The following is a 20,628-nucleotide window of genomic DNA, read 5'->3' on the forward strand; positions in this document are numbered from 1 at the left end:
CATTTCTAAAATGACTTTAGTAAATGACTGTCAATTCCAATATGACTTGTGTAGCCTCATGCAGGCAGTCTTTTTCATTCAAAATTACTCTAGATTTTTAAAGTTTTGACAAGAGCTTTGGAAACAAAATGTTACTTTCTTACTTATTTAGTAGTTACAGAAGTGCAAGTGACAGCACAGTCTTTTTTCATTCTCTGAATAGAATGGGGCCCTAAACTACACTTTTACCGCATTCAGGACAGTCTTTCATGAACTACAAGTAATTTGTGTTCTTGTATTGTTTGCGACACATGCTCTTCTCAGTTGATGGAATTAATTTCACAATGTGCCTTATAAAACTCCTATGAATTGTTACGAGCAGGAGGCTTGTCTTGCTCTATTCTTTGGAGGCATTTGCAAAACCGTGGGTTTGAGGTTCTAATGCTTGAACCCAATTAGTTTTGTTCAGCCAATTCTGGCTGTGCCGAATGTTCAAATATTCTATCAAGTCCATCAAATATTCGACCAAGTCCAGGTCGGAATAATCAAACATTATTCCAAGATGCTCAGCCTCAATTCGTGCTTAGAGTATATGCTTAAACAGGGGTGTGAAATCTCAGCTTTAAAGCTGATTTCAGCTATTTCTGTTTTGAATTTCAGCTTTTTCCCTCACTTGCTGTGTACAAAAGTATAGGAGATTTCCAAAGTTCAGCTTTTTTACACCTTTTCCAGCTGTTTTCAGCTATTTTTATCAGTGGTCACGCACACCCCTGCTTAAACATCATTGCTAATTAATTGGGAAAAAAAGCTTTTCTAATCAAAAAGAATTTCTATTCGAATTCATGTCTCAATCTTGGAATGCGCTTGGTTACATATTTTGATGAAATGTTAATCCATTATGCAACTCTTCATGATTCTGTAATATTTGAGTGTGCAGTATTAATGTAACTAAAATATACTATTAAAAGAAAAAGCTGAATATATACTATAAACCAACCTATTCTGCCTGATGACGTGCTGTCATTTAGAAGAAATCGAGAAACGTAGGTGATTTCTAATAAGGGTTGGTTCGATTAACAAATTTTTGGAAATAAGGAGTACCATAGACGAATTTGGGAAAAGATTCCGAAGGTCTCTCTTGAATGTGAGAGTGAAGAGAGGAGTAGACGCAGCCTCAGACCACCACCTTGTCACGGCAAGAGTGAAGCTGAAGTTAAAAGGAGCATGGGACACAAAGAAAAACACCAGAATGCGCTTCAACGTGGATTCGCTCCGAGAGCCGGCAGTGCGAGACACGTTCCAAGTGAGCCTGTCAAAAAAAGTATCAGGCCCTCCAGGAGACTGAAGAAGAGGAAGAACCCAATGTGGAAGCGGAGTGGGAGGCAGTCAGTGACTGTTTGACAAACACTTGCAAGGGGACAATAGGGAAGAAGAGAACCAAGCATAAGTTCAAAAGAAAGTTCAAAAGAGACGAAAAAGGAAACAGGCAATGAACAACATAATACGAGCAACAAAAACAGAAGCCCAGAATATATACACGTACAGGGGCAAACAAGATAGTGAAAAAAAGTGTCGGAGTGAGACAAGAGAGCCTACATCGACAACTTGGCGAGAGAGGCGGAAGAAGCAGCTGCAAGAAAGGACATGAGGAAGCTCTATAACACCACCAAGAAATTGACTGGGAAATATCAGCAGACCGACCGACCTATCAAAAACAACGATGGCCAGGTACTGACAGATACAGATGGGAGCAGATGAAGAGGTGGGCTGAGCACTTATAAGAACTCTTGAATCGGCCAGCCCCACAGACCCCAATCGAGATAGCGCCAGCTGAAACAGCCCTCCAAGTAGTGTCCCGCCCAAGCAAAAGGGAGATCAAGAAGGCCATCGGCTGCCTGAACAGCGGGTAGGCAGCAGTCCCGGATGAAATCCCGGCCGAGGCTATCAAGGCAAACATGCATGGATACATCAACAAAAATGATGCACAGGCTACTGGGCAAGATCTGGGAGACTGAGGAAGTACCCAAGGAATGGAAGGAAGGATACTTGGTGAAGTTACCAAAGAAAGGAGACCAACGAGACTGTAAGACCGATCGAGGGATCATGCTCCTCTCAGTGCCAGGAAAGATACTGAACCGGATCATCATGGAGATCGAGACTCAAGGAAGCAGTGGACAAACAGCTTCGAAACCAACAGGCAGGCTTCCGAAGACATCGTTCATTTACTGACCAAATCGCTACTCTTTGCGTCATCGTGGAACAGCCCATAAATGGAACTCGTCTTTGTTCATCAACTTTATCGACTTCGAGAAAGCCTTTGACAGTGTTGACCGAAAGACGTGCTTTGGAGGCTCCTTGACCATTATGGCGTACCAAAAAAGTTCATCTACCTCATCAAACCACCTGCGAGGGAATGTCATGCAGAGATATACACCACGGTCAGCTTACCGAGGGTTTCGAAGTGAAGACGGGAGTTCGCCAAGGCTGCCCTCTGTCCCCCATTCCTTTATTTCTAATCATGATCGCCTCGATCATGAAACTTACCATGGAAGGAAGAAGAATGGGATACAATGGACATGCACCCTGGGTACATCTCGACCTTGACTTTGAAGACAACCTCGCCCTCCTTTCTCATAGACAAGACAGATGAAGGATAAGTCCAACACCTTAGAAGAAGAATCGGCACCAACTGGGAAGGGGATTCACGGCGGCAAGACCAAACTACTGACAGTGAATGCTGCTGGGAACACGTACAGGAATCACTCTTGGCGTTAAAGCTTTGGAGGAAGTGGACTATCCTTCGTCTACCTGGGCAGCATCATCGACAAACGGGGTGGCACAGATAGTGGCGTCACGGCAAGAATCGGTAAGGCACGAACAGCATTCCTAATGCTGTCTAAGGTTTGGAGCTCGAAGAAGTACTCTATCCACACCAAGATCCGAATCTTCAACTCAAACGTCAAGTGGGTCTTATTTTACTCTATGGCTCAGAGACATGGCGAACCACAAAAAAAAAAGATAATGAAGAGGATGCAAACATTTGTAAACAAGTTTCTGCGAAGAATCCTCCGCATATACTGGCAGCAACATGTCTCAAACCAGGAACTGTGGAGGATAGCTCAGCAAACCGCAATTGAGGAGGAAATCCTGAAGCGCAAATGGAGGTGGATCGGCCACACTCTAAGGAATCCGATCTCAAGCATCACCAAACAAGCCTCGACTTGGAATCCACAAGGGAAGAGAAATAAAGGAAGGCCAAAGAACACCTGGAAGCGAGACACAATGGCCGACGCGAGACAGACCGGGATACAGCTGGAAGGAACTGGAAAAGCTAGCTAATTACCCAGATGGAGGAGCTTTGTTGATGGCCTATGTGTCAGTAGGCATCGTCAAGGCATTAAGTAAGTAGACGAAATCATGTTTCGTGATCAAAAGGTTATGCATGGTTTTCACTGTTTTCTCATAATTTATTGTAATATCAACCGAGCTGAAACTTCAACAGGTTAGGTTTTGAATATTCTTCTTTGGATTGTGAGTGGCATTATTACTGGAAACAAACAAAATGCATAACAAGCAAATGATCCTTGCCCTTTAACCCTAACCTTCCCAAATCTTCCAAAATCCTCTGCGCAATATGAAGGATTTTACAGGATTGAGGCTACATGACATAATGGCAAAAATGTGTTTCTGATTTTAGAGGAAAGTCTGTGTCAAAGTCTTAGGCCCGATCTTGTGTCGATTGTGCTCATCTGTGCATAAATTTAGGCCTAGATAACTTGAGATCCTCCGCACTGCTCGAGGATGTCACTGGCTCTGCCTCAACATATTGACAGTGATTGCTGGAGGATTTTGCAGGATCAAGGCAGTACGTGGTTACCCCTCCAAGGACCACATTCAAAATTAATAATGGCTGATTTTGGAGGATTGAGGCTGTATGCAATTTTAAGAGTTTTGGTGGCAGTTGGAGGATTTGCCAGGATTGAGGTTGCATCTTGGCAAAACGCCTAGGGAGTTGGGACTTAAGAGAGCACAGTATTTGTATCAACCCCACCCTCCCTTGAATAATCTCCTTTCAACATGTTCTCAAACTTGTAAACAGTCGCCGACAGCCAAAGAATAAATACACGATTGCCACTATAACTAGACTCATGTTTATTGTATTATACTAAGCCTCTGAAGTACAAACTGGGGACGATTTTTTTCCACAATTATTTTTACATACACAATGAAACAATGACATTGAGAGCGTATTATCCAAATTATACAATTTACAATATATACTCATCTCTGTTTATAGTAAGAATTAGCAGCAAAAAAAATAATTTTAAGAAAAAGTGTTACGAATAATTTTTTTTTTTAAAGGGACATCCTCACAGAGCGTAGAAAGAGTTTTAAACGACTTTACAAGAAATAGGTTTGTTAAAGTTGTTACTTAGAAGAAAAAAACACCACAAAATCACACTTAAATGTATACAAGCTAGACTGTAGACTCGAGCAGTTTCAACTGATTTTACATAATAACAAAAATACAGGACTTATCTTTGAGAATCATAATTTCCTCATCAGCTGAGGTCTTTAAAGATGGACCTAAAGCATTGAATACAACTTTTCTTCGACAAATAAAGTAATTCTGATTCTTTAATTGATAATTTGTGTAATTAAGCTGCAAAACATATTTTGTGTTTGGGGAAAAATCTTATACCCACAAGGTTGGAAACTTTGATAATAACTGTTTGTATGAAATGCTTGTTAAATTAGTCCATGAAGGTAATCCAATTAAAAAAAAAAAAAGCATCTTCCGAAAGTGGAAGTCAACAGTTAAAAACTTTCCTTTGTTGAATTCATGCGTTCAATTTGTGCAACTTGGGATTTTTGTTGTCCTATGGTAGGTATTGGGCTGGGTGTATGCCTATGTGTTCCCCAATACCTATGTTCCCCAACCTATAACCTTAACCCTAACAGACGAACCACTAACTAACAGACGAACCACTACACTAAATAGCACGAATTGGGGCTTTGCATGTTCGAATAATTTTCTATTTGATTATTCCGACCTGGACTTGATCGAATATTTGAATATTCCAATATTCGGCACAGCCCTAGCACGAATTGGCTGAACAAAAAATAATGTGGTCCACGCATTAGTACCTCAAACCCACTGTTTTTTAGCTTGCAAATTCCTCCAAAGAATTGAGGAAGATAACCCTCCTGCTAGTAACAATGGGAGTTTTATAAGGCACGTTGTGAAATTAATTCCATCAACAGGGAAGAGCATGATGAGTCGCATCAATAATAATCGGCATTTAAGAATGCTCTTATTAGTAGACTAAATCACAGCGCTTACAGTATTATTATTACCCCTGATCATTGGGCCAATTAAACATTCCAAATACCATCTCAGCTCCCTGGGGAGTATACAGCTCGATGCTGCCTGTTAGGCGCAAGCAAGCTTATTCAATCACAATAACCATCTCTGCCCTCACAGGTATCCACTTACTCCTGGGTGGAGAGAAGCAATGATCGAGTGACAAAGTGCCTTGCTCAAGGGCACACGCACCATGACCCCGGCTGGACTCGAACCCACAACCCGCAGCTTTACCCACAGACAACAAATCCAGTGCCCTTAATCTCGAGGCCACAGCACAACCAATACATGTAGAACATAAATTACTTGTAGTTCATGAAGACTGTCCTGAATGAGGTAAAAGTACCCTGTTCCATTAAGAGAATTAAAAGACCGTGCTGTGATTCGCAAGTCTCTAAATGCTAAAAAAGGTAAGCAGTTTTCTACCAGAGTGCTTATCAAAATTGTAAAAACCCACAGTTAATTTAAATTAAAAAAGACTGCCTGAGGCTGCACGAGTCGTTTTGGATTTGACAGTCATTTACAAAACTCATTTTTGAAATGTTTTTCTAGCGGAACTGGTAAAACATAGTGCCCTTAACTACACATTTATGGGGAATGTAAAGTTCATTCAATATTTTCAATATTGGAATAAATGCTAACATTTAACCAGTTCTCACCGGAGGCCATGTATACCCGCAAAGGTTTTGCGGTATTTGGAACGGATGACGGATAAACACGCAGGGCGCGAGGCCGGAAATATCTGTCAGTGACCCGCTCGCAGCGAGCGTGGCCAGAAATATGAGTGTGCTGCACGAGGTGATGGCTTCAACCCGTTGAGACTTGAGGTCGAGGGAAAAATAATTCCGCGCCTCATTCCATTCTTGTTAAAATAATCCCGGCGCGACCTGGTTAAAAGTAAAATATTTTATCCTTAGACAAAAGTACCGCGCAATGTTCACTCTACTCCAATTCAAACTGAAATTGATATGAGAGTTAATTGAAAACTTGAAATTGATACAGGAGTTATAAATGGATAAATTAATTCAAGCTAAATTATAAGATAATAATCATCACGTGTTTACGAAATGGAAGGTATGTTGATACAGACTTTACTGCTAACTAAACTATTACACAGAAATTATTTCTTAAGATATATCTCTTTTGGAATGAATCCTTTATGTTTGTTTATTAGTACTGAAGTTTTTTAAAATCATTTATAAATTGTCCTATTTTAGCTCTGCAAATAATTTCTGTGTTTATCAAATGTTTGTGCCTACAATTGCTTCACCTTTCGAGTTTCATCCTAAAAAATTAAATTCCTTTTCTAAATTGCTATTTTTCTAGCAATACAAAAGATAGTCATTTTTTGCATCGACTGATAAATATTGGCGTAATTGTTTGGGTTATTGGACCATATTTACTCTACAGATTTCAAATTACTGGCAGCCTGACAATTATAAATCCAATCGAGATCACATGACAGGCTAGTTCCCGCCCCACAATCGGTATCGATAATAGGCCGGGAGCCAGTCTGCTCACAAGGCGGATCTGTTTGTGCCAAAAATAAAACCAATTTTTCCCAGAAGGTTACTGAAGCCCCAAACAACAAGAAGGAAAATAAAGAAAAGAGTTATATTTGGTTGGAATGAAACATACAAGTTGAAAATGTATAAAGAGAAAATAGAATTTGGTAGTGAGCAAGGGAAATGCAACTGATAATGACTATGAAACTGCCCCCGGCAATTATTCGTAAATATTGCTGCGTTCCTTCATCTGGGTCTTGCAGGCGAAGTTTAGCTCCGCCCCTCCCGACATCAAAAAGTCGTTGCCAGTGCAGAAGGTGGCGTCGGCAGCAATGAAAAGGCACAGCTTGCCCGATTCTTCCAGTGTGCCAAACCGACCATTCAGCTGCAAGGATTTTACACATGGATTTTTTTTCATATTAAATTCTCATCCAAGTTTTTGATTTCATAAAGAATGCTGATATTTCAAATGCAAATCTTCGAGTGATTATGACACAGTTTTTCAAATGATTTTAGGGAGAACTTTTTTTTAACGACAATACAAGTTCAAGTGAGTTTTGGTTGAAATTATAACTATTCCTATTTCTGAGAATTAACCCACCACTGTCAATGAAACATCCCATTGACCTCTCACCTGTGCCTCAGCTCCACCTGTCTTCATTGCCTCCGGGTTGGCAGAGGCTTTTGCACAACTTTCCCACAGGGGTGTCCAAATATTGCCAGGGGAGAAACTGCATGTTTGTATTAAGGGGAAATGAAGATGCGTAATTTTAGCTGTTGGTTTAAATACTCATGTTGGTTTCCTGTTGGTTTATACACATGTCATGAGTGAAACATTGAGCATTTGATACCCTTTTTGAAAACTTAAAAAAAAAAAATTGTCTCTGAGGTTGACCGAAAGAGAAGAGGCCCCTGCCTTGCGGGATTTGGGACCCATATTCAGCTTCATACAACAGGGATATGTAAAGAGATTACTTTGGTACACTCTCCAATTAAAACGCTTCAATATTTGTAAATTCGGGTTGTACAGTCAATGGCCTGTAAGAGAGCAAGGATTGAAATCCGAACAAGTTGTCTGGTTGTTATGTGCAAACAAATAGACCTGAATCATAATGACTTCCATTCTATTTACATGTGCACATTCTTATAGTAGCCATGTAGACGAGTGCCACCAAGCTTCAAATGTAAACGAAGCGGACGGCATTTTTATTCGGGTCAATTGAGTTATTTTTCTCATATTATTAACACTGTTCGAATCCTACCTGATGCACTGCATGGATTAGAGGAAAGAATGTTGCATCCTGACGCTACTTTTTTTATCATATATTATCTCAATGAAGGTCATTGCAAAAAAGTTAAAAACAAGTACCGCTTTATCATTTTGTCCACAGCGACTGATATTTTGACTACCGCAATATAATACCGCTTGTAATTTGACACCCGACGACGTCATCACGACGAACGTCAGAGTAATATGCACTTCTCGGAATGAGGGTTGATATTTGTTGAAAGTTACAAGTTCATATCATAAACCGTTTAGGAGAAAACCCGCGGAGAATTATTGTGCCAAAAAAAGGAAAGAAAGAAGAATCCTTAATCGGAACGATTTTAAACAGTGGTCGGGTTGTGCCCGACCACTTAACAATTACTGACAATTAAGACCGTGGACAGATTGACAAATCGGCACTTATTTTTAATTGGCCATAACTCAATAATATAAAGCCGATTGGACAGATTTGTTTCATTGTTGAAAAGCTATACTCTCTGGACTATACTCTCTAAATATATGCGATGTATGTTTTCTAAAGCTGTAAAAGAAAGAAAGAAGACCGGTCGCTTGAGGGTTCGTTTTTTTTTAGACACCCTGTTTGACCACTAGATTTATTTCAAGACTTCGACCAGTCTGTCTGGATCCATTTGGTAATTAACTATTAAAGTGTTACATAATCCATCCCAGGAATGAATCACATCACACATGTACACTTGGCAACTGATCCAGCCATTGGTACTGCAGATGAGTGGCGGCCATGTTTACATTGGGGTGATCCCGTTGCTGTGCCAACGACCGCCCTTACATAATCTATTGGATGGTGAATACCCACATGTTGACACGAACTTCGTACTTGGCTTCATCGACAGCCATAGCCCTCGTCATTGCATTCAATACCTCCCTGATATAAAACGACAGTAACAAAAATGTGCATCAAATTTCAAGAAAAAGGAACGAACAAAATGTGCAAAATTAAAGGCACCGGCAAGTGAAAAGTCAACATATTAGAAGAAAATTCAAGATTTGAAAAGATTTGTCTCCAGGAGGGAACACCCCCCCCCCAAAAAAAAACCAACCAAAAATGCCACCAACCCAACCGCCAACCAAACAAAAGCAACATCGGCAGCAAAGATTAAACACATAGGCAACAACCAAAACAACAGCAGCAGCAAAAACAAAGCAAAATTACAAACAAAAAGAAGGCCGCCGCAGCTAGCTGCAACAACTCCAAACAAAACAAATACGAAAATATGTTCATCAAACATCCGGAGTGCTATAGCCTCGTGGTGTGGAGCATTGAACTCGTGGTCTGCTGCTAATTCTGCAGGTTGTGGGTTCGAGTCCAGCCTGCGGCTAAGGTGCGTGTGCCCTTGGGCAAGGAACTTTTTTACTCATCGCTTCTCCCCACCCAGGAGTAAATGGGTACCTGTGAGTGCAGAGATGGTTATTGTGATTGAGTTTAGCTGCCTTACGCCGACATGGCAGCATCAAGCTGAATACTCCCCAGGGAGCTGAGATTGAATGTTTCATTGCTTTGTAAATCGCTTTGATCTTAGCGAATATCGCTATATAAGTACCCGTCATTATTATTATTATAAAAACAACAGAAGCAGTAGCAACACCACCAACACAATAATAGCAGCAACAACAAACAATTGAATTGAAAACAACAACTAACAGTAACAACAACAACAAAATCAGCAACAACAACAACAAATACAATTTTAAAAACAACAGCAGTGGCATAGGCCTATGCGACAAAGCATTCATTAGTAGCCGATGTAGTACATGTAGCAGTATAAAAAAAGAAAGAAACAGAAGCAGTAATAACAACAATTAACAGGGACAATGTCATAGATACCTTTGTCGTTACATAAGGCACGGCACTATTTTGCCCAATCTTGGCTACCAGACTGGATATGTTGATGATGTTGCCTTTGTTCTTTCGGAGATGGGGCAGTGCATACTAATAGGACAAAAATATAATCATAAAACAACAACATTCAATTAACCCATTAGCAACTGTACTACATTGTATCGCATTGTTTAGGTTTATGGTTTAGGGGCTACAAGAAGTAGAAGGCAGGGCCGTTGGGGGCAGTACAGTCACTAACCCGAACTTCCTCATCGTTGCAAATCCCGACACCATATCGTAGATTGTGCACTATAGGGTACACACCGGTAAATCGATCCGCCAAGCTCATGAATAAAAGTTATACCCTCAAAATATTCTATATTAGAGAGTTCTGAGCGCCGTAAAATTGGGGAATTGAAGAGATATGGCAGTGAACCTCTGGCCCGGACTTGGGGCTTCCAATTCTGAGCATTTTTGATGCTATTGGGCTCGAAAGTGGCGCTATTTTGCCATGTTGTGGAGGGATCGTTTTTCAAGATGGCTACTTTTCCGCTTTGGGGAAAATAGGGGTCGTCTTCTTTGCGTGAAAATATCTCGAAAAGTCAATGGTCAACCCACCATAAATTGAAAAGAAATTGAAAGATGACACATTGATCATCATTTTTCTGTGCAGCTTGAATACCTGTGAGAGTTTTGAGTATTTTTAAAAGAATTTTGAAGTACGGGCATTTAGCACTAGTGTCTATGGGAGTTTATTTGCAGGTATGCACCCATAAACAGATGGACTCTGTTTATGTGTTATGCAATCCCACGTAAAGCACAGTCAGTTTACTAGTGCAGTACTCATCCTAACAGATCCCCAAAACATGGTGTTTGAGTTTGGCTGGTTGAGGATCGTTTTGGCTAATGGGTAAAAAAAAAGTGAAAAATTGATATTCTTCTATCAAATTTTTCTACCCAAGTAATGTTGCTCTGTATCTAATGCAACACGACAAAACCAATCCATTTTGAAATAATTTTCCTTCCCGCAACAATTTCACGTAGCTGAGAGCATCTAGAAATCATTTTTTTTAAACTGAAATACAGAACACAATTTTCTGTGAGATCCTAGAATATATGTGTGACAATGAAGGAGCATATGTTAATAGTTTGAAAACTGCTTTATCTGAAAAGCCGTTGTATGCACTGTTTAATTCTAGTGTTATGGACTATGTGTGCTTGTATTGTGTTTTGGTGTGAGAAAAACAACAATCTCTGGACTGTATCGAGACGAAAACAAAACCTGTTTTCTAAATTAGAAGAGGCCGCCATCCCAAATGGAAATTCCTAGCAATCAGGATTTCTTAAATTGACATTAAAGTTAGGAACAAAACAGCGACACATAAAACGATAAAAAAAAAAACAGCCACCTTGCTGAAGGAGAAATAGCTGACGAGATTGAAGTTGATGAGCCACTTGAAATGCTCCACTGTGATGTCATCAATGGACTCCTCAGGGGGGTCTATAGTGCAAATAAACACGGGTCGAAAGTAAACTTAAGCCTGGGAACATCTTGGAACAAGTGTATTCCATATACATAAGTATATTCCAGTTTTGACATTAAACTTTCCTTTTAAGGAATATTGTTATTCCAAATTCAAACAAAGATTGTCACTTTCCGATTGTTTTGAGTTCTTAAGACATTGTTCTCTAAACCAAATTGTGTGTTTTGGGTAAGAGGTGCTAATTTCAAGAGAATCGAGCAAGACTCCTTGAGACAATACGCCTGACCTGAAATGCATCTTCTGAAACTTACCTTATCCTAAATAAGTTTTGATAAGATTTGAAACTTTACAAGGCAGTAGTATAAACTAGTGAGGGTTGGCCGTAAATAACACCATGTGGAAGAATCTCTTTTGAGAAGATGGATCACCTATATCAACGGTTACCCAGCCCATCATGCGCATGGGTCTCCTATACCCTCTGCCACCCTATCCACCACTGACATGGTTCAGTGATGACACACCCCACTCCCCCACCACAGTATTCTCACCACGCCTCAGCGATCAGCCTTCATCATCCACAACTCCACGCCTCAGTAATCATCTAGCCCTACAAATATTCATCCACTCTGTACGGCTTCCTCCTGAAGATGATCGGAGGATACTTCTGATCGGAACGTCGAGTTTCACAACAAACAGGACCACACATCTTCTTTAAAGAGATTCTTCCCCACGGTGTTGTCGCAAACCCTCACTAGCTCACCCACGCTTACATAGGCATAGAAGTGGGGTACTTCCTTTGTTCTCGTGTACTAAAATTTTGCAACGTCGCACACTTATGTCAAAATGCTCTTATTTTAACCATAGTTAATTTCCCGGGTTGAAATTTGGACTTAATATCCCTTTTTTTAAAACTCTTCCATTTGCGACACATCAACCCACCTTGGAAATTCCTAGTTTTTGAGTAAAATGTATACATCTATTTCGTGAAAAACTTGTGGGGTACCAAAACGGTACCCCGCAAGTCGGTGGGCATTCCTTGTGGGGTACCTCCCATTGTTCCGGTACCCCACAAGGCAGTGTTTGTACACGCACCTTACCCTGTTAACTCCGAAATAAGACCCAGTTTGAAAAGAAATGCTCCTAATATTTCAAAAAATTTTAATGAGCCTGTAAGTGTTGTCTGTTGTCCTCTGACTGACTGAGTCAATGCGTATAAATAAAGTTCTCAACCGAAAACTTTCAGGTCCAGCTGAACTATGCAAGTCCAGTCTTGATTTCAAACGACAGACTATAGGTGGGTATACAACGTGGTTTGCATAGCCAACAAAAACTTTTCTCTATCAATGTAGGGAACTACTTTTGAAATCAATTTTTTCGTTTGTTTACTTACGCCATCCAGCATTGTTGACAAGACAATCTAGTCTTTTATATTTGTCCACTGTCTGCTCTACTGTTCTCTGAAAACAAAAACAAATTCAGGATATATCATAAACTTCTCTATCTTCAAGCAAACTTGAATCCTTGATCCTGATTGGTCGATCCATGGCAACAACAGTGTGATATTATACCTAATCGCACAGTCGATATCGCACTCTACGTGTCACGCTATTTCAAGATGCTCGCGCGCCATTCCCTGCACGCACGCATGTATAGTTAGCCTTTCGCCAAGGCCACCGTGGCTAAGCGGCTAAGCTCGAAAAATTGGTTTAAAAAAGTTTAAGCAATATGCTTCAGAGAAAGCCGTGGAAATTTGTGACATAAAGTGTGTTTTATTAATCAAAATGTCATCTTTATGGTCTTTAAATTTTACATGGGATAATTGATATATCAAATATTCTCGATATTGGATTTCCCATATATCGATTATTGAACATTCTGATATCGACGGTGCTTATACCAGACAAGCAAACCAATATTTTCAATCAAAATGGTCCAGGTGCATTTCCATTTATCATTGGCCTCAATCTGAATTTTTTGTTTTCAAAAACAATATTATTGTTTTTTTTTAACAAACTAGAAAGTGGTATGAGTGGTTTGCCAAAATTGGTAGGCTTTGGAAAAGTATAACAAAATTCAGACAATTCAAATTTGAAATCAAAGGCTACTGTTACAGTGTGTTCACCTTAATCTCCTCTTCATTCTGGACATCGCACTTAATGAAGAAGCATTCTCCTGGCCCAGCCTTGTTGACTTCATCCTCCAGAGCTTTGCCAACCTCCACTGTAAAGACGACAAGAAAACAAACACTTCAATTTGTCGCATTCTTATGATCATGCAAAGAACTATAAAAGGTGACGTCCACTTCAGATATTTTGGAAGCAAATGTAAAACTTCACATAGATGTAGGTTGGTGCGTAGACATCCAGGAACTTCGGATCCCTCCTTGTCTCGTTCCCAGACTGATGACAATGCACCGTCACGTGCTAACCCTCGTACTATTTAAACAGTCACAGACAGTCAAAATGTTCATCCATGCACTTCCCCTACTTTTAACACAGGCTAGTCATCAATAGTCAGATCATATTTAAAGCAAGCACTTTGACTAGTCAAATTCAGTCAACAGACAAAAGCGGGCAACTGGTAGGCACAGCTGTCTTATCAATCACCTACAGCCAAAGCATAGTTGTATCAATTATACAAACAATCACAGCCAAGCCTGCTGTATCTACACGTTGGGAACTCTTTAACTGTTAAAAAACGGTCACTTGAATAATTTTGGCTGAAAGGACAACTTTACTACACTGAATGCATGTTTGCATTGGAGGGTTATGTCAAGATGTTTCAGATGTCCCCCCCCCCCGGCTCCCCAATCAATTCGTCCTTCCCGCCAGGGATCAACTTTGAAGTGTTTTTGTATGGCAGCCTAGTGGTCTCACTGACTTGTCGCTGACTGACTCATTGTCACTGTAACCTGTCGGGCAGTGCTATTGTATAGGATTACCCCATAATACCAACGGATGAGCTTAATGTATAGCTACATGTGTATGCTGAAAGGGTCGTGGCTCCTTGGACACAATTTTGTATCGGCAAAATAGTCAAGAAAACTGAAAACTCTATCCGCCATCTTGGAAAATTGGCCATCTTGGGGGGGGGGGGGGAGAGAAAAATACCCGCCTCCTTCATCTTTTTTTCAACAGCCGGACGAGAAACTATGTTTTTTTTACTCAGCCTTATGGTACACACTTACCCCCTCTTGCACAAAATGCAACTTTTGCTCCTGCCTTGACTGCAAAAGAAAAAAAAAAGGAACACAGAAATAAAGCAACCAAATCAAGATTAAGTCCATGTATAAGGCTGTTACATGACATGAAATCATTTGTCCTGTTTCATTGATAACTGTCCTCCAGCACGTGACCTAGCTCAACGTGCGCGAAGCTAGAAATGCGCTCCGTGTATGTACGCGCTGCGCACACACGTGCCGCTTTCCGTTTCGGTTTATACGATGATATGGTGGCTTCAAAGGGACATCGCACATATATATTGACGCTAATATTCACGACATGGCCTCCATGTTGCAAATATTTGCACCAATATTGCCACCATACGATGATTATATTTTCTGCAAACTTATTAACCTGTACTCCTTTGTGCAGTCCATTTACTCCAGAACAAAATTAAGTAAAAGCATTTGCTTAATTTGTATTCATACAGATGCAAGTAAATGTTTAAAAATTGACAGTAATGCAAATGCCGGTTTTTATTCAGACGAACAATGGTATTATTTGTACTTTATGAACTTTGTAAATATTAATTTTTCGCGATTAACATTAAACATTTTAAAATGCTGGTATATTTTCAAGGTTGCCCCAACCCAGCCTTGAAATATAACAAGTAAATATTTGAAATATGAAGCATTTACTCCTTTTTCTTCATATGAAACGAAGTAACGCATATAGTGTAGCAAAAGCTAAAAGGTAAAAAGTAATCATTTTCCAATTTAAGCAAATGGTTTGCAGTAATGCGAGTAAATGCTTAACAATTGGAAGTAAAAGCAAATGCCATGTTTTATTCATACGAACATGGTGGTATCATGTGTACTTTATGAACTTGCGTTAATATTAATTGTTTGCAATTAACATTACTAAATACAGTACTTTTTGCGCAGAATAATTTGCTTTATAATTTCAAGGTTGCCCCAACCCAGCCTTGAAAAAATGACAAGTGCATATTTGAAATCCGAAGCACTGAATCCTTTTCCCATACGAAACTAAGTAAACAATTATTAAATTATTTATTTATTTCTGGTAATGATACCAAGGATTCCTCAAAAGTGCATGCCTAAGGCACTGTAGCTCGCAAGCCTGAAGAAACCTGTAGAGAGAAGACACATCTTTCAACATAGGGGGCGCTCTTCAAAACCAATGATTATATGCTAAATATGCATTATGTGCCCATTTTCAGGCCGTATTGTATGGGTTTTGGGACTTGGTTTTCTTATTCCTCGTTTATATAAAAATATCTATACCATTATTGGGATATGGTTACTTCTAAGAAATAGTAAGATACTTTAAGGGCATTTTTGTTGTATCTTGAGGGGGCACTTTACTGTTCGATGGGGCACATATATTTATGGCCGCAAAAGGGGCACTTGGGAAAATCTGGGGGGGGGGGGCAAATGCCCCCCCCCCCACCCCCCCAGCCCCCCCCCCCCCCACCCCGGTTCCGCCGCCCCTGGAGAAGACAGTGACAGTTTTAGAGGTGGGTGGAAAACCCCAGAAGAATATTCTTGACTCGGACTCGTTACTGTGTACTTGGGCTCGGCCCTGGACTCGGCCCCTACTACTCGGAGTACTCTGTACTCGGATTCGAGGACTCGACTCCAACACAGGCATCAGTGTAACAATTATTTGCTATAAAATCCCCTCCCCCCAAATCCATCCATTTCTAGACATTACAGCAAAAACGAATGTTGTATTCCCTTTAAAATAAATGTATAAATAGGCCATCTGAAACCTAGCTAAGTTGTAGATAAAAGAATTAAAAAAGAAAAACACAAATCGAAAAATGTCATTCTAAACAATGATAAACAAACTGAAGCTGGCAAAAGTTTCAGTAAAACAGACCAAGATGAAAACTAGCTTGAGTTCCAGCTTACAATCGTGCTCATCGGGAATTCGACATGTTACATGTCGAATTCCCGATGAGCATGTAGTAAGCTGAAATAGAGCTACTCAAGCTAGATGAAACCTATCCTAGAGCTCACCAAATTCCCGAACAATTCCTTCGCCAATTCCTTTAGATCCACCAGTAACCAAGGCAACCTTGTCCTTGTATCTCAAATGATTACATGTACTGGCCATCTTGAGGGACAGAGCAGTAATACTGCAAAAATATACACCAGTGCAAGCAGTGCAGTGCAGTGTGGTTGGAGCAACCGCTAGCTGTGGCCCCGCCAGCTCGCGATGGGTACAAAGTTTCAAACCCAGCTCTGTTACGTGACGTGATGACAAAAGGTTTCATCATGAATTCATGATGTCACTAAATATCGTGTATAATACATACACACTATAACATCAAGTACAACTGAATCGGACCTTTAGTTCTCTTGACTAGGCCTCAGCAAAATGCCCCTTTAATGTGGTCACATGACACGTGATGACGTCACTTAAATTTACATAACACTTTCCTGTCTACATGCCAACTAATGATTCAACCCAATCGGACTTGTACTTCGGAAGACATAGGGCTTTGACAAATGCACCTTAAATGTGACGTAACTGGACCCATGATGACGCCATCGTGATATCTTTTGGGACCATCTGTAGGTGTTGGTCTATTTGTGCCAAAGTGTATTAGTGGAAGAAAACACTGTGCAAATGCTATGGAGAGAAAATGCACCTTTAATGTGACGTAACTTGACACCTATTATAGGCTGTTATGTACTTTTTTTCATTTTTTTTGTGCTAAAGAAGGATTTTTTGGGGTCATACTTGGATAGATTTTACCTTCCTTAGCCAGAAATCCATTGGTAACATCTTTTTCCATCTACCATGTGGCGGACATCTCGGATTCAAAATGGTTGCCATTTCGGTCCTAATGTGTATCACAGTGTTGGAGCAAAGGCTTTGACCCTCAAGGCCAAGGCCAAGGCCAAGGCTTTGACCCTCAAGGCCAAGGCCAAGGCCAAGGCTTTGACCCTCAAGCCTCGAGGCCAAGGCCAAGGCTTAACCCTCAAGGCCAAGGCCAAGGCCAAGGCCCTGTTTTATGAAATGACCACTGATATAGAACTAGTTATAGTCACACGAGTGACACATCAACACGCAAGGGCGGATCCAGAACACAATTTGGGGGGGGGGGGCAAAGAAATTTTGGTGTCCCCCCCCCAAAAAAAAGTGGGTCAAAAAATGACGGCTTGGGCTTCAGGGCCCGTTTAAGGGCCCCGAAAAAAATTTGGATTCGAGATGCTCTGTGGTGCGATTTGAGGCAATTTCTGACCATTTTAACCGATGTTTTTTGAGGAAAAGATGGTGGTGTACTCATTGCCTGCCTTTATTACGACGTCACATAAAAAAAATGGTTTCGTTTGGGTTTTTTTTTTTGGGGGGGGCATGGCCCCTTTTGGCCCCCCTGGATCTGCCCTTATCATCACGAATTGCTCGTTACGAAGAACAACATTTCTTTAATTGCAATCAACATACTCGCATAGGCCTACACCATTTTATGACTGCACTGTATAAGTTCAGGTCTTCAATATGGTTTAACTAAACAAAATAATGATTTACTTCTATGTTGACACACAATTCTCCCAAGTGTAACAAAAGGGGGATCCAAGAAACTGATTTGGGAATTTTTTATTTGCTGGCCCAACATGGTCAGAAATATCAGCATTATCTAAAACAGATACATGGAAATCTTTAGCACTTATCAGGGAGACATATACAACCAATCAGATCTATTCCATAGTTATATGCAATTAAAGTGATCATCTCATTAGCCCCACAAGTGTACGGAATATTTTTGCAGCAAATCTACTACAATGGTAACAAAATGTGATGCTACAAAAGTGGAAGTGTGCCCAACACACAAATCTACAGGGTGCTTCCCTCCTCCATGGTAATACAATTAAAATGGTAACAGCAAAATTTCGAACAGATTTATCTGGAAAATGCAAAAATCTATGGGCCTTGAAGAGCCTTGACTCAAAATTGCAAGGCCCTGAACCCTCAAGGCCAAGGCCAAGGCCAAGGCTTTTGCCCTCAAGCCTCGAGGCCAAGGCCAAGGCCCTAAAATCCAGCCTTAAGGCAGCCTTAAGGCCAAGGCCCAGCATCAAGGCACTACATCACTGGTGTATCATAACTTCGGACCTGACTGTCATATGAAGTCGATTTTGGTGGCAAACCCTATGTTTTGATACCAAGGAACCCGAATAAATCATTGTTTATGGTGTACTTCAAATGTATGGCAGCCATCTTGGATATTGCAAAATGGCCGCCATTTCGACTTATTTGCATAATAAATTTGGACTTGAATGTCGTAAGAAGTCCATTTTGGTCACAAACCCGATAAATCTGACTAAGGAATCTAAATACATTGTTGATGAGGTGTCCCGGATGAATGGCAGCAATCTTGAATATTTCAAAATAGCCGCCATCTTGGATTTCATTTAAAATATTTAACACTGCAACCTGAATGTTGTCCATTTTGGTGAGAGATCCCGTGTTTCTGATACCAAGGAACCCAAATAAATTATTGTTGACGGGGTACCCTCAATAGATGGCAGCCATCTTGGATATTTCAAAATTGCTGCCATTCTAAACTAATTTGCATAATAAACTTGGACTCGAATGTCGTATGAAGTTAATTTTGCTGGTCTGTACTACGGCCATAGATATAGAATAAAAAAGACAAGATTGGCAGCGCGAGCATACGCCCCATTCACTGTGAAATAAATGTGCGCCATTTTTGTGGCCTCTCGAGGAAGCGCAAAAAATTAACATAAAGTCATACAGCTTATTATCTGTCCTCCAGCACGCGACCTAGCTCAACACGCGCGAAGCTAGCAATGCGAACCGCGTATGTGCGCGCTGTGCACACACGTGCCGCTTTCCGTTTCGGTTACGATAATTATATTTTCTTCAAAATATACCTGTAAACCTTTAAATTGTGCAGGCCCAATTTGCTCCAGTGCAAAATTCAGTAAAATCGTTTGCTTAATTTTTTATTCATACAGATGCAAGTAAGTGCTTAGAAATTGGCAGTAAATGCAAATGCCAGTTTTTTTTTCATACGAACTATGGTATCATCTGTACTTTACGAACTTCGTTAATATTAATTTTTCGCGATTAACATTAATAAATGCAGAGATTTGTGCGCAGATTTATGTGCTGTATATTTTCAAGGTAGCCCCAACCCAGCCTTAATATATGACAAGTAAATATTTGAAAAAAGAAGCATTTACTCTTTTTTATTCATAATTATGAAACGAAGCAAACGCTTATAGTGTAGCAAAAGCTAAAAGATAAACATCAATTATTTTCCGATTGTTGGAAATTGTTTCCAGTAAAAGCGCTTGCTTAATTTCTTTTCATACAGATGCGAGTAAATGCTTAAACATTAGTAGTAAAAGCAAATGCCATGTTTTAATCATACGAACACGGTATTATTTGTACTTCATGAACTTTGTTAATATTAATTTTTCGCGATTAACATTAATAAATGCAGCACTTTTTGCGCAGAATTATTTGCTTTATCATTTCAAGGTTGCCCCAACCCAGCCTTGAAAAATGACAAGTGCGTATTTGAAATCTGAAGCATTTAATGTTTTTTTTTTCATAAGAAACGAAGTAAACGATTATTAAATTATTTATTTATTTATTTCTGGTAATAAAACCAGGGATTCCTCAAAAGTGCATGCCCCAGGCACTGTAGCTCACAAGCCTGAAGCTTGAAATAGCTCAACAATGTTTTATTTGGATTCCTTAGTATCAAATTTATGGGGTTTGCCACCAAAATGGACTTCATATGACATTCGAGTCCAAATTTATTATGCAAATTAGTCAAAAATGGCGGCCATTTTGAAATATCCAAGATGGCAGCCATCCATTTGGAGTACACTATAAACAATGATTTACTTGGGTTCCCGAGTATCACAAACATGGGGTTTGCCACCAAAATGGATATGACATGAGGTCCAAACTATCAATTAGGTCCGAAATGGCGGCCATTTTGAA

General features: G+C 40.1%; 1 protein-coding gene across 1 annotated transcript; it reads right to left on the minus strand.

Moving 5' to 3' along the window:
- Positions 1-7,069: 7,069 nt before the first annotated feature.
- Positions 7,070-16,773, minus strand: LOC119725497 (17-beta-hydroxysteroid dehydrogenase 14-like). Its single transcript, XM_038196902.1, has 7 exons — positions 16,662-16,773; positions 14,646-14,684; positions 13,581-13,678; positions 12,849-12,915; positions 11,384-11,475; positions 9,981-10,085; positions 7,070-7,234 (listed from the first exon to the last, which is right to left on the minus strand). The coding sequence occupies exons 1-7, from the start codon at positions 16,756-16,758 to the stop codon at positions 7,070-7,072; spliced, it is 663 nt and encodes a 220-aa protein (XP_038052830.1). The 5' UTR covers positions 16,759-16,773.
- Positions 16,774-20,628: the final 3,855 nt, after the last annotated feature.

This window comes from Patiria miniata, unplaced genomic scaffold (genome assembly GCF_015706575.1).
Source record: "Patiria miniata isolate m_02_andy unplaced genomic scaffold, ASM1570657v1 HiC_scaffold_19, whole genome shotgun sequence".
NCBI lineage: Eukaryota > Metazoa > Echinodermata > Asteroidea > Valvatida > Asterinidae > Patiria > Patiria miniata.

Excerpts from the sequence above, each read along its gene's own strand:
- LOC119725497 (XM_038196902.1), bottom strand. The coding sequence starts at position 16,758 with ATGGCCAGTACATGTAATCATTTGAGATACAAGGACAAGGTTGCCTTG. Across the intron at positions 12,916-13,580 it reads AGAATGAAGAGGAGATTAAG|AGAACAGTAGAGCAGACAGT; the intron begins GTGAACACACTG and ends TTTTGTTTTCAG. Across the intron at positions 11,476-12,848 it reads TGTCAACAATGCTGGATGGC|ACCCCCCTGAGGAGTCCATT; the intron begins GTAAGTAAACAA and ends TTTGCACTATAG.